The sequence below is a fragment of the Rhinolophus sinicus genome, linkage group LG06, assembly GCF_036562045.2.
Source record: "Rhinolophus sinicus isolate RSC01 linkage group LG06, ASM3656204v1, whole genome shotgun sequence".
NCBI lineage: Eukaryota > Metazoa > Chordata > Mammalia > Chiroptera > Rhinolophidae > Rhinolophus > Rhinolophus sinicus.
This window is the reverse complement of record NC_133756.1, coordinates 87,697,321-87,711,650: the sequence shown is the minus strand read 5'-3', so window position 1 is coordinate 87,711,650 and position 14,330 is coordinate 87,697,321. Positions and strand designations below refer to the sequence as shown.

The 14,330-nt window shown below is 36.6% G+C and overlaps 1 protein-coding gene across 7 annotated transcripts in view; it reads left to right on the top strand.

Moving 5' to 3' along the window:
• The window catches only part of DIXDC1 (DIX domain containing 1), a 76,003-nt gene extending 62,315 nt beyond the window's left edge, over window positions 1–13,688 (top strand). For 5 of the 7 annotated variants that reach the window (XM_019715296.2, XM_019715295.2, XM_019715298.2 and 2 more), the window contains 5 exons: window positions 15–176; window positions 685–751; window positions 7,696–7,801; window positions 8,763–8,871; window positions 10,396–13,688. In XM_019715296.2, the coding sequence (XP_019570855.2) occupies window positions 15–176; window positions 685–751; window positions 7,696–7,801; window positions 8,763–8,871; window positions 10,396–10,476 (525 nt within the window). In that variant the 3' untranslated portion in view covers window positions 10,477–13,688. The other 2 variants (XM_074335503.1, XM_074335504.1) reach the window with 2 other exon arrangements.
• The last annotated feature ends 642 nt before the right edge of the window (window positions 13,689–14,330 follow it).

The following is a 14,330-nucleotide window of genomic DNA, read 5'->3' as shown; positions in this document are numbered from 1 at the left end:
CACTTTGCCCACAGACCAGTGACCTGCAGCTTGTTCGCGATGCCCTCCGCAGCCTGCGCAACAGCTTCAGTGGCCATGACCCTCAGCACCACACCATCGACAGCTTGGAGCAGGGCATCTCCAGCCTCATGGAGCGCCTGCATGTCATGGAGACACAGAAGAAACAAGAACGGAGGGTAATCCTCTTTCTATGGTGTTTCTCCTAGGCAAGCTTCCCAGAAAGCTTGGTTTAATCCATTTTAATTTAGATGAATGCAGTGCTAAAAGATGAGACCCTGCTGAAGGTTACAGTTGCTTTTCTCTTTGGTTTTCCTCCCGGCAGAACTAACTCTTCATCATGGTGTGACAATCCAGGGAGGGAGTTCATGATAACTTTTGCTCCTAGCAACTGTATAACTGTCTAAGGAACTGTTGTTCTTGACCCCCTAGGTCTCTCTTTACTGCTCATTCCCCTTCCCCTACCCCTGTGAATGAGCTTGGCATTGGATGAGGAAATACATGGGAAAATGCATAGGAAACCAGAAAGCCTTTTATAAATGTGCGTTATTATTGTTAGGATAAGTATGTCCAATTTTATATACTGCAGTAGAAATGAGTATATTTTAGGTACACTTTTATGATTTACTTTCTTGGTTAACTTCTCTCATTTATCATAATTCTTGTGATTTTTATGTGGCTCCCCAGGTTCGGGGCAAGTCACCCAGAACTCAAGCAGGTAGTGAATACTGGGAGTCCTGGCCCCTTAATTCAAGTAAGTACTCATTATATTAGATAAAAAGTTTAGTATTTTTCATGCTACTAATATTTAGGGGATAGAATATTTCTTGTAGTATCTCACTTTTATAATATGTTGTTTCTGTGGCAATAATAGAATCAAGTTATTTCTAGGACTGTGAAGACACATACCATCATCATCACCTCCATCACCCCAAGTACTACTTAGCCACCTGCAGGATGCTGATGACTTAAAGAGGCTAAAATATCTTGGGAAAATCCATGCTCAAAACATTTACACTAAACAAAGCAAAATATAAAACAACAAGCACACACACATCATCCTACAGTCCCAAATAGCACAGAAAATTTCCAGTTCTTCCTAGAGGCAAAAAGCTGTTTCTTTGAGGATTTTCCTTAAAACTTTGCGTGCTTTCAGTTTAAGCCCTGCAAAATAGTTGCGCCATCTAGTGGCCATGGCTAGGAAGTATGTTTTAACCACCTCTGTGCCCCCTCATCTACATTTTTTTTCATGTTCTTTCCAACATGTTGGAAATCTACCCTGCTTGGTAATTCCTATTTTACTTTGTATCTTACCTTTTGGTTTAATAATTTTCACATTTTCTTATCTTTTATAGTTTACCCATGTTTAATCTAAAAATATCTAAATAATTTACAAAAAACAAATAGTAAAAAGCTAACTGTAACCAATTCTGTATGTTACATATACAATGTAAAAAAACACACTAAAAGCAAAACCTAAAGTAAAACACTTAAAATGTTTACACAAATATGCAAAGTAGAATTTTTTTGTCAAGTAAGTAAAATAGCATTTTCAAGCCTCCTGATATATTTTCTTCTTGAATAAGGGATTATACTGGGAATGAAACAAAGTTTGTTAGTACAAAAATTAGTTTCAGTTCCTTTTTCCAGCATTGCTTTAGAACAGTCATTCATGTTTTCTTGAGAGACTTTTTATTTTATTGTTATCCTCTCCAATACTTTCTTTAGGTTTGTATAAACTGCCAATGTACATAAGTCTAAATATTTAGAAATTATTTTTCAAAATTTTTTTCTCCCTGGAAAATAATTTTGTATATATGAAGCACTTAATCAAAATACTACAAAAAGGGCTGGCCCGGTGGCTCAGGCAGTTAGAGCTCCATGCTCCTAACTCGGATGGCTGCCGGTTCCATTCCCACATGGGCCATTCCCACAAGGTTGCCAGTTCAGTTCCTCGAGTCCCGCAAGGGATGGTGGGCAGTGCCCCCTGCTACTAAGATTGAACACGGCACCTTGAGCTGAGCTGCCGCTGAGCTTCCAGATGGCTCAGTTGGTTGGAGTGTGTCCTCTCAACCACAAGGTTGCCGGTTCGACTCCCCAAAGGGATGGTGGGCTGCGCCCCCTGCAACAAGCTACGACAACTAGACATGGAGCTGAGCTGCGCCCTCTACAACTAAGTCTGAAAGGACAACTTGAAGCTGAACGGCACCCTCCACAAATAAGATTGAAAAGACAACTTGACTTGGAAAAAAAAAAGTCCTGGAAGTACACACTGTTCCCCAATAAAGTCCTGGTCCCCTTCTCAAATAAAATCTTTTAAAAAAATAAATACTACAAATAAATTCACAGCAGCCTGTAAACTAGGGAGTTAATCTAATATGTGTATTCACATATTAGTTGAAATCTCTCATCGGAAGATACAAAAACTAATGTAACTCACTAGCCATCTCACTACTGTCTTTTTTCTCTTATTCTCCTACATCAAACTTCTTGAAAGAATAGTCTACACTTGCTCTTTTTTCATCCTTATTTCCCATTCATTACTTAAGCCGCTAGTTGGACTTTTACTCAGTTACACCCCACTTAGTGTTCTTTTTGTCAGATCAATGTTGGCTTCTTGTTGTTGAGTCAAACATATAATAAGTATATTAAATATAAATGGTTTAAACATATCAATTAAAAGATTAGAGATTTTCAAATTGGATGAAAAAATAAGATTTAACTATATGTTGTTTATAAGAAACCCACTTTAACTATAATAACACATGTACTAAGTTGAAAGTAAAAGGCTGGAAAAAGATACCACGGAAACACTAATCAAAAGGTGTGGTTTTATTAATATCAGATAAAGTATACTGCAGAACAAGGAATGTTTACAGGTATAGAAATATAATACAATGATAAAGACGTCAATTCACCAAGAAGACATAATAATCCTGAATGTATTATGCCTAATAATAGCTTCAAAATACATGAAGTAAAAACTGATAGAAAGGTTTTGCAGTTGGAGACATTTATACTCTTTTTGCAGTAATCAATAGTACTAGTGAAGAGAACATCAAATAAGAATATAGAAAACCTGAAAAACACTATCAATCAACTCTTTTGATTGACATTTAAAGAACATTTCACCCAATGACAGTAGAGTACATATTCTTTTCAAGTACATTTGGAACAGTGACTGAGATAGCCCCATATTTTGACCATAAAATTCAATAAAGTTAAAAGAATTGAAATCATATAAAGTGTTCTCTGACCATTATGGAATTTAACTTGAGATAAATAAGAGAAAAATATCTGGAAATTCTCAAATATTTGGAATTGAACTGCATACTTCTAAACAACCTATGGGTCAAACATAAATTCATAAAGGAAATTTAAAAATACCTTGACTTGAATAAAAAAATGAAAACACAATATCAAGATTCATGGGATGCAGCAGAAGCAGTGTTTTGAGAGAAGTTCATAGCATTAAATACATTAGAAAAGAGGAAAGTTCTCAAATCAATGACCCTCTAAATGATCTAAACTTTCACCTTAAGAAATCTGAAAAGAAGAGCAAATTAAACCCACAGAAAGCAGAAGGAAGGAACTAATAAATATAAGAATGGAAATCGATATTAAAAGCAGAAATTAGAATAAAATCAAACAAAAATCTGGTTCTTTGAAAAGTATAGTAAAATGGATAAACCAGCCTGCCCAAGAAAAAAGAGAAAAGACACAAATTACCATTATTAAAAAGAGAGGACACCACTGTAGATCCTGTAGACATTAAATGCATAATTAAGAAACAAATAACTTCATGCTCATAAATTTGACAATTTTGATGAAATGGATAAATTCCTTGAAGTCACAAACTACCAAAACTTACTCAAGAGGAATAGATAAGCTGAATAGGTTTATAGTTATTAAATAAATTGAGTTCATAGTTTAAAATGCTCCATCCATCAAAGAAAACTCCAGGATCAGATGGGTTCACTTAAGGAAAAAAGAATACCAATTCTTCACCAACTCTTCCAGAAAATAGAATAGGAAGGAACATTTCCTAACACATTTTATTTTACCCTGATTCCAAAACCAGTATCTCTAATGAACACAGATGCAGAAAAAAGAAAGAAAAGGCATAGAGATTAGAAAAGAAGACAGAAAACTGCCTCTATTTGTGGATGACATGGTTGTCTATGAGGCAAATACCAAAGAATTTGTAATAAAGCTACTATAAGAAGTGAGTTTAGCAAGGTCACAGGATACAAAGTCATTATACAAAAAGTCAATTGTGCTTTTATATAGTAGCAATGAATATTTGGAAATAGAAAAAAATTTTTAAGTACCATTTATAGTAGAACCAAAAAACGTTAAATATGTAGGTATAAACTTTACAAAATATGTGCAACATTCCTATGTTGGAAACTTTAAAACAGATGAAATAAATCAAAGAAGATCTAAAGAAATGGGAAGATAGACCATGTTTATCGATTGGAGTACTCAACATTGTTAAGACAGTCCATTCTCCCCAAGTGATATAGCTTCAATGCAATTCCAATAAAAATCCTACCAGACTTTTTGTAGATATAAACAAATTGATTTTAAAATTTATATGGAACAATAAAGGGACAGGAATAACCAAAAAAAAAAAAAAAAAAAGTTGAGAAAGATGAACAAAGTAGTTGGATAACCACACTGTATGATTTCAAAACTAGCTAAAAAGTTAGTGCAGTATAGGTGAATGGATAGACACATAGATTAATGGAACAAAATAGAGAATTCATAAATAGACTCACATGTATTTGGCCAGTTGGTTTTCTACAAGGGCTCTTTAATGGCAAAAAGAATGAAGGTTTGGGTCATCCAACCAGAAAAAAAAAAATGGCAAAAGGATAGGCTTTTCAACAAATAGTCCTGGAAAAATTCATGTAAAAACAAGTCTTGACCCTTACTGCATACCATATACAAAAATTAACTCCAAATGATCATAAATCCAAACTTAAAAGCTAAAACTGATTTGTGGTGCCTTTTAAAGTCATGTATTAAATTTTCATTCACACAGATGTTTGTCAGTCATTCTCTGAGTGTTTTGTACATGATTTTTCTAGTAATGCCACACTGAAGTAACAATTATCATTTTATCATGATTTAGTGTTGCATAAGACTCGTTCTCCCTCTTTACTCTCTTTTCCTTTTTCACTAGAAATTTTTGTGTAACCCAACTCAATTTTCTTTACTAGTTAATTGAAACTACTCTCACTAATGTCACCGATGACCAAAACTATCTTTATCTACTAGACCTCTTTGTGGCATTTGACATCATAATTATTCGTTCCTTGAAATTTATCCAAAATAACATTTGTATTAGTCAGCTGGGGCCACCATAACAAAATAACATAGACTGAGTAGCTTAAACAACAGGAATTTCTCACAGTTCTGGAGACTAAGTCCCAAGATCAGGTCGCCAGCATGGTCAGGTCCTGGTGACGGAGAGCTCTCTTCCTGGCTTGCAAATAGCCGCCTTCTTGCTGTGTCCTCACATGGTGGAGAGAGAGCTCTGATGTCTGTTCCTCTTCTTATAAAGGCACCAGTTCTGTGGGATCAGCGCTTGCTCCACTCTTATAATCTCATTGAACTTTAATCCTTCCTTAAAGGCCCTATCTGTATTACAGTCACATGGGGGTTTAGGGCTTCAATACATGAATTTTATAAGGACAGAATTCAATGTGTAGCAATATTATTTTCATATTTTATTATATTGTAACTGTTTTGCTCTTTCACAGTCCCCCCACCCCCCACTAGACTTTGAGCTTCTTAAGGGTGGGGATTGGATCTAATTTATCTTTGCAACTCTAGTACTTACATAATAGACAACCAAAAAACATCTTAAATGAATAACAACTCATTTCTGTTCCCCATCTTGGTTAATCGTACTACCATGCATCTTTTTTCCCAGATTATAACTCGTTTTCCCTGATGTTCAATTTTGTCCCAAGTACCAAGACTTTTACCTTCTAAAGTTCTCTCAAATCCATTCCTTCTATGGTTCTAGGACTACATTTTGCCCTACCTCATCTAATTGCCTCTTAATGGGATTACTGGTTTCTGGAGTTCCTCCCATTCAACCCATACTTTGCTGCTCAATCGTCCTTTCTAAAATGCCAGCCTGATCATATCAGTCCCTTTTAAGTATCTCCCCAACACTGAAGACTAATAGTTAAATGTCTTAGCCTGGCAGAGTCCTTTGTGATCTGGCCCCTCCCTCCCTACTTTATTATCCCTATCTTCCACAACTTCTCAACTTATTCTTTGTGCTCCAGCCTTATAAGTTAACTTTCAGTTTTATAAATACATGATCACATTTCATGCCTTTACATGTATCCTTCCCTCTTGGAATGCCCTTTCCAACATCTCTATCTGATGATTTTTTTAAGTGCTTTGTTTAAGGATTCCCCAATGGTGGAGTCTTGCTGATCTTTTCCAGATGGAATTAACCTCTCCATCTTCTGTCTTTTTGTGCATTTTATACAAATCTGGTTTTAGTGTATTATAATTATTTGTAATCATATCTGTCATCCATACTAGACTATAAACTCTTTTGATATCAGAGACCACATGGGGTTGATTTTTATAGTCTCAAAATCTAGCACACAGTAAGGGTGCAATAATCATTTGTTGAATGAATCAATCAATCATAAAATGTAATGATAAAAGTGAATATTTTATTTTATTAAACAGCCACTATGTGTCAAGCATTGTTCTAGGTGCTGGAATCAAAGGAACGTCATGGCATGTAGGTTTCAATAATTGGCATTCTTTAAGAAAAATTCTGAAAACCGATTGTGATTCCTTTACAAAGGGAGAATGTCCCCTTGTCTTTTTTCTTCTGTATTAATTCATCCCTCACACTCTCCCTATTTTAAACCCCTTCCTAGAAATGCTCTCCAATGGCTGCCAGTTTGATTGAGATCAGTGCCTGGAATTAGTTAAGAAAATATGTGTAGATGGAATTTCAGGAGAGATTTTAATGGAAGTTTAATTATTATTTTTTGGTCCTTATGATAAACGTTTCTGATTGGTCTTTTCTCCTGGTCTCTTAAAGTCATAATCATAAGTACTCGTTAATAAAATTTTTCCATAAGTACCTATACAAAGGGTACAGACAAGATGTGGATCAAGAGACCTGAGTTAAAAACCATGGGACCAACACATACTGATCCTTTGTAGCTAAGGGATAAGGTATGTTTTACACCTTTTAGACTGGAAGCATGAGGCCCCTTTAGAATCTGGAGTTTCTAAGGTTGTTTCACTCATGGGTCTTGTTCCTGTTCATTTCTCTTTTAATGAATTGCATGAGCATTCTCTACCACTGACCTCCAAAATCTAAACGTTGGCAATGTCTGCAGCTCTTGCTGTGTATTCATTCTGCCATAGCTGAAATCTTTTGACTCTTAGCAATAATGCCTGTCAGAGAGTTGCTAGTTCCCTGCTAGAAATACCTGAAATGGGTAAGAAATGATGGTCCTTATGATGGTGTCCATGTCCAAAGCACCTCTTGTCTTTGTGACCCCAGTGGTGACTTCCTATGTGTTACTGTACTGTGACCTGACCTCAGGCAACTTCCTTCTCCTGGGACATTTTGAATAATTGGAAATGAGGGGTGGTTGGGAGAAAGTTGAATGTTCTGAACACAAAGTCTCTCTCTGATTGCAGAGTTGCCTCATTCACAGAGTTCTCCAACTGTCAGCAGCGCCTGCACTAAAGTGCTCTATTTTACTGACCGGTCACTTACGCCCTTCATGGTCAATATACCAAAGAGGTGAGATTCTAGGATCATTTTCTCTTTTAAAAAAGGACTGGAAGGCAGAATCATTAGTTACTGCCTATCGAACCAGCTGAGAAGTAGTTAGTTGAGAAGTATCTTGTAGTGAGAAGAGCAGAGGAAATAGAGATTCTAGATCTAGCTTTACCAGTGGCATTACAAGGGACAACTCAAGATTTGTTGCTAGGCACAGACACAATAATAATCCTTCCAAACCTGCTAAGTAAATATGCTCCAAGTCAGGAAAAACAGTTTTTTTAAGTGCTCAAAAGAGCTCTTGTTGATCGACCTTGGATTGCAGTGTAGCACTCCAGGGGGGGCGATTGCTGATTGATCTTTGTTATTATTTGATGACTGGAACTAATCTATTGAATTCATGTTTAAAAACGTTCAAACCCTCAGCTAACATACTCCATTCTAAGGTAAATGGCTTTAAAATAAAGATTTTTAAACCGCAGAACCAAGTCCTGAGAAAGGTGATAGGATTTCCCTTTCCTAGGCAGTCTGCTCACTCGGTCTGGGTTAGAGGTGAGCTTTCTGAAGCTAGAAGGATAAAGCTGGTGATACTTGATTTAATTCAACCAGTCTAGAGAGTGGAATATTGTTGCAAAAAAGGAAATCAAGAGAACATAGACATTACATATTGATAGTTCAACAAATTAGATTTCAGAAGCCTTATATCTTATTTCCAAAGAAAAACAGAGGAAAGTGATGTGGCTGTTGCTGAAGCAATAAATCTATTTTAAATCCGCAGATCACCCCATATGCAATGTCGTTTTCAATCCCTAATGGTGACTGTTTCCCTCACCTCTGTTGTTTTAGAATCATCTGAGTGATTGGGGACAGTGACCTAACAAGGCCATGCTATTTCTACCTCAAGAGACTTTGGCAAGGACCTGGGTTTAAAGCCAACACCTTATATTTTCAGCCTATTGATAAACAGTCTATTTTGTTGCAGGTTGGGGGAGGTGACACTTAAGGATTTTAAAGCAGCTATTGACCGGGAAGGGAATCACCGCTATCACTTCAAAGCACTGGATCCAGAGTTTGGCACTGTCAAAGAGGAGGTACAGAATCCCTGGGGAGTCTGGGTGGTATTATTGGTTGCTCCTGAATCCCAAAGCCCCCTACTCACGGACTAGTACCCAGAAGTACCTGAGTTCCCTAACCAGGTCAGAGGAATTTCCCAGAGCCTCAGACCAGTCTGATTACTGTGGACTGAGAAGGTCAGGGCATGGCCCGAGAAGTTGATAGCTTCTTTAGACAAGGACTTAATCATTTTGACCAAACTTGGATAGAATTTTTTGTTTAAAAAGGAAAAAGTTTTCTTAAGAAAAATAAAGGACCAAAGCTTGAACGAAGCTTGGCTTTGGGGTCACTTTTCTATCCGTAGCCAAATCTTAGAAAACTTTCTGCTTCCTATGTAGAGCAAAATAAACAAGTACAAATATATGGAACTGAATATTGTGGTAGTTTCTCGGATAACAAAAATGCTGAACTTCTGGAAAGTCATCTGTGCTTATTCTTAACTCCTTAACTATTTTCTTAGCCTACGCTTCTCTTTATAATCCATTTGTCAAAAACTGGCTCTTTTTTTTTGGAAGACAGTTCTGGGTTATGTTCTGGTGTAGAATTAACCCCTGGTCAGTTGCAGAAGATGAAAGCATTCACAGACTCAAAAGGAATAGCAGTTAGAAAAATTTATTTAAGAAGAAAGGTGCTGGCAGAGAGGCTGCTGGGGGACAGAATCTCCAGTGGACAACTGCACCTAACTTTAGGTTAGCTTTTTCTTATATAGGGAAGAGGGAGTCAGTCAGGCAAGTTTGAGGGCTGACATCCTGACATAGTTTCCTGGGGTCTGATCTGTTTGAAGATAATGTTATCTCTGGACTCTGGACTCAGCCTGGGGCTTTCTGTGTCACCAGTAAAAACTACAAGGGAGTTGCAAATTGGATTCTGGGTGTCCAGGCACCTGAGGATTAAGAAATTGCTCTTTTCCTGACTCATCAGGTTACAGTGTATTGCAAGTGCCCTCATTGTGGTTATAGAAGGAAAAGAGTTGGGAAAGCCAGTCTTTTATTTTGTAAAAATTTCCTCATTGAAACTTTTAATAACCCTGTGCTATTAGTGGCTTAGTAAATGAATGAATAAAGAGAAATGAATGCAAAAACGTTAAAACTGGTCTTTTGAACCCTTTCTTTATAAAGCCCGGGACAAAAATTTTCCCCTTTTTCATTTTTTTTAATGCTTAAATTACTGCTTTTTCCTGAGAAGCCCACAGTGCTCTATGGTTAGTAATTTATTAATTCATATAAATTTTTATGAGCAAAGATTGGTAGGGATGCTTTTACCATTTTATAGATGTGGAACTAACATTATTATTATTATTATTATTGTTATTACTACTACTATATTATTTTACGGCTTATAACTTTAGGGACAAAAACCAAAGGGACACAGACTCTAACCCAAAGCTTTCCTCTACACTTTCTTATTCTTTAGTTTGAGGTCTTATTTTTATTAGTAGCAGTTGTTTAATGAGACTCTATCTTACTGTTATTTTTTTATTGTGGCTTTTTTTCTTTCTCTAGGTTTTCCACGATGATGATGCCATCCCTGGATGGGAAGGGAAGATTGTAGCCTGGGTGGAAGAAGACCATGGAGAGAATTAATGCCGACTATTAGATTGGGGCTGTGGAACTTGGCACTCCCTGGCAGCTTCACTCAGGAAAGAGGACTAAAACTAGAATACACTAAGAAGTTTCTAGTTTGTGCTGCCAAAACAGAAGCTTCTCCAACTGTGACAGCCACAGGCCAGTTCTGTTTTGGTGCCTGGCATATGTGGTACTAAAATCCCTGTCCAAATGTTGACCATGGGTTCATCTGGAGTTCCTTGTCCATGGGAACGCAGTGTTTTATTCTACTCTGAGGACAACAAACCGAAGGCCTTAACCAATAGGAATGGATGATCTTGCTCTTGTAGGGGCATGGCTGCTATTATTTGGACCTGGGGATTGGATGCATCACTCCTGTGTGTTACAGTATTATTTTAATTGGCCTCAATGGTTGCAGCAATCAGAGTCCCAGCATTTGTACTCACAGACAAGGCAAAGGTACCAGCTTTTTTGCTTCTTTGCAGCTATGACAAACCAAGAATAACTCATGGGGTGGTACCAAAGATGAAAGCCACTCTTCAGGAATCTTTTGGCCTGGACATGGATGGTGCTGAATTGTTCATTGGATGGAAAAAGGGCTGCCCGTATTGTGCTATGCTATGCTAAAACCATAATTAAGACTGTGGGCCGCCTCTTGTGTCTTAACTGGTTCTGCAACTTGTCCTTTAGCCCACAGAGGGCATATTTTATGTACTGCTAGCTCTTTCTGGGGACTCTTCAACTTTAGAGCCATTATTTTTTTTCCTTCCAACTGATGAACTTTATGTTTGAAAGGAAGAAGGAGTGAAAGTCTCCTTAAAAATCCAGGCGGGTATGGAAAGGTGCTGCTACCCATATCTTCTAGACTTTCTTTCTCTCATGACTTTCTTTAGCTCATGGCATCTCCTTGGCAGTCAAAAGGAGACAGACCATTAATTTCAGTATTTGTGATTTATGAAGTACTGAGCATGAGTTACTCGTCTGCCTCTCTTCGTTTAAAGGCCAGAGTTAATTTCTTTTATATATTTAGTCTAGGCTGATCCTTTAGGGCACAATAGAAACCATGGGGCATGGAGCATGAGTTATAAATGGCAAGGTTGATTCTGGGTGAAAAAACCTAGAATCCTTCCTCGTGTGCCACATTGTCAACTGTAGAAACTAAAAGAAAATAGTTAGATTTCTAGAGATTACTTAATAACTTGGGTTTTCTCATTCATTCACCAAACATGATCAACCAATTGGCCATTTTACATACAGAGAGAGAGAGAGAGAGGTTTTGCCCCCCAAAAGGAGTCTGCCTGCCTGTGACCAACAATGTACACTGCCAACCAGAAGCGGAGGATGGATCAGTTCTGGGTTCTTGACCTGTCTCTAGCTCATCTTCCCTTTTCAGCCATTTCAACAGACTACTCGTTCGAGCTCTGAAATGACATTTTGTTGTTTTATATAAATGTGTCTTTTAAAAATTGTTCATGTTTGGAGAATTCTTTTGTATTCATTAGCTTTTTTGTCTGAGAACCATGTCTATTTTTATAACTTGAGTGTGAGTTCTGTATATTCTCACATTCTGTATACTGTATCCATTTTCTAGAGAACCCAGTAGCTTTTATACAGGCTATTTTCTTCTTATTGGCCCTTGTGGTTTCAGAGTAAGCTTTATTTTATTACAAGCATACTAATGATAACTAACTCCTGTTCCAATTCTACCTGCCATTTTAGTTGTGGAGGTAATTTTACATAATCTATTTGATTGCTCCACTGGCAGGCAGAAGGAGCTCAAAAGACACCTGATGTCTTTCATTTAAGTTTACCTGGTCTCCTATTGAAAAATGATTTCTCATAAGAAATGACTGCGAAAGTTTGGGAAAGTCATTCTAAAGCAAGAATAATTCATTATGAAAGCAAACAGAAGAAAACAGTATATTCTCAGTTTCTTTTTCCCAGGAAGTCTGGAGAAAAAGTCCACGTTCTCTGTTGCATGAATTTTAGTGTTTTACTATAAGACAGCATGAGGGTTAACAGGCCAAAATTCGTTAATAGTATTTCCATTACAATTTATCTTGAATGTCTGTATCTTAATTCAGTTTCTACTTGTCAGTTCTCTTTCAGTAAACATTCTTACCATTATGTAGAATTTACCTTTTCAGAGAAAATTAAATCAGAGAAAGTCCTCTACCTTGTCTTTTATCTCTATGTCCTTTGGAAAAGGAGCTGCATGGCCTTAATGCCTCCATAGAAAGCTGAAGTTGAGTTCAGGGGAGAAAATGAGATCATTTTCCCCGTATAGCTCATAAATCTCATATGCCACAGGTAATAAATTATTGGATGTCACTCCAATAATTCTTGTGTAAAATGTGTTGCTAATCCGCATTCCAGTTTCTGAAGACAGAGGAACCTTCTGAAGAGGAGTGTGCATTGATTCATTCTGGCTTGGACAGTCTCTTCTTCGATATACTGTGGCTGCACTCTAGGATGCCTCTTGACTGATTCGGAGTATTGTCCCCTAGAGGCATTTGTGTGGGATAGTCCATCCTGCTACTGCTAACGTTCCATTTCTTTGAGAATACTAAGGAACCAGAATGTTTAGAGTTCTAAATTAATCTGTAAAACCCTGTTAGATTTTTTTAAAAGACCCTCTTGTAAAAACTAGTTTAGTAGAAAGTTCAATTCCTTAAAAAGTCTTCATTTAAAAACAAGACTGTTTTCACTCAGTTCCCTAAATTAGCTGGAATTGGAACACTTTACAATTTATACCTAAAGAATTTAGGTTCAACTTACTTGAAAATGGCAATCCTACTTACTGACCAACTTTTCAGCTCTTTTTGACCAGGATGGTTGTAAATTAGGGAAAATATCTTTATGCTCTACTTCCAATCCAAGAGGACTCTGATTACTTAAAAGCATTTAGGTCATAATTATAATAGTTTTCATTGTTTTCCATAAAGTAAATGTTACGATTGCACACTCCTATTGTCTGAATTTATGTAAGAGGTATAGCTTGCTTAAAATATATATGTAAAGTTATATTTTCTTAGAAACATGGATGTTTGCAACAGTTGCTTTCAAAGAGATTATTACTGTGTATTCTCCATTTTACAATGTTTTCATGAAGACTGTGTTATACCAGAGGCTTCTGATTATCAAAGTAATAACCAGTTTTAATTGCCTGTATATACCAGATTTGTGAACTAATTAAAAAAAATTGAATAAAATGGAGTTTGCAAACTAAATACTATTAATCATTTTCACTTGCATTTATCAACTGAAATTAATCAATAAAGCAATTTACATTTAGTGAAAGTAAATTTCCTCAAGTGATCTCCCTGGTAGCATGTTTACTCATTACTTGGGGAGTGGAGATAAGGATTACTTTATTGCTACAGATATTTTACTGTTGGTATTTCTAATGTAAGCACAACATAGGTTATTATTATCAAAGAGAATTCATTGATTTGGCATTTCTTTTGAAATTATATATAAACGTGCAAACAAATAAGAACTCAAGAGAGTAAACCTTAGAGTTTTGAACCTTCCTTTTCCTTAAAAGCCTTCATCCAATGTTTAGAGATATTCAGGCCTATTTTCCAACAACTGATTTGACAAACCTAAGAATTCTTAGCCTATCTCTGGGGTCAACTTACCCCCCAACCCCAGATTGTTTGACCCATACCCTCCTATGATTCAACTACACCTGTCAAAAGCATATTCAAAATGCACACTTGCTATGTACAGAAAAACGCAAAACAAGATTTAAGCAGGCCTACCTAAGTAAGTGAACAGAAAACTGAAGATTATCTCCTATAAAGGCTAACTTAGGTCCATTTATTAAATTCAAATGCAGTGGAAGTATTTATTTTAGCCAATTCAAAATT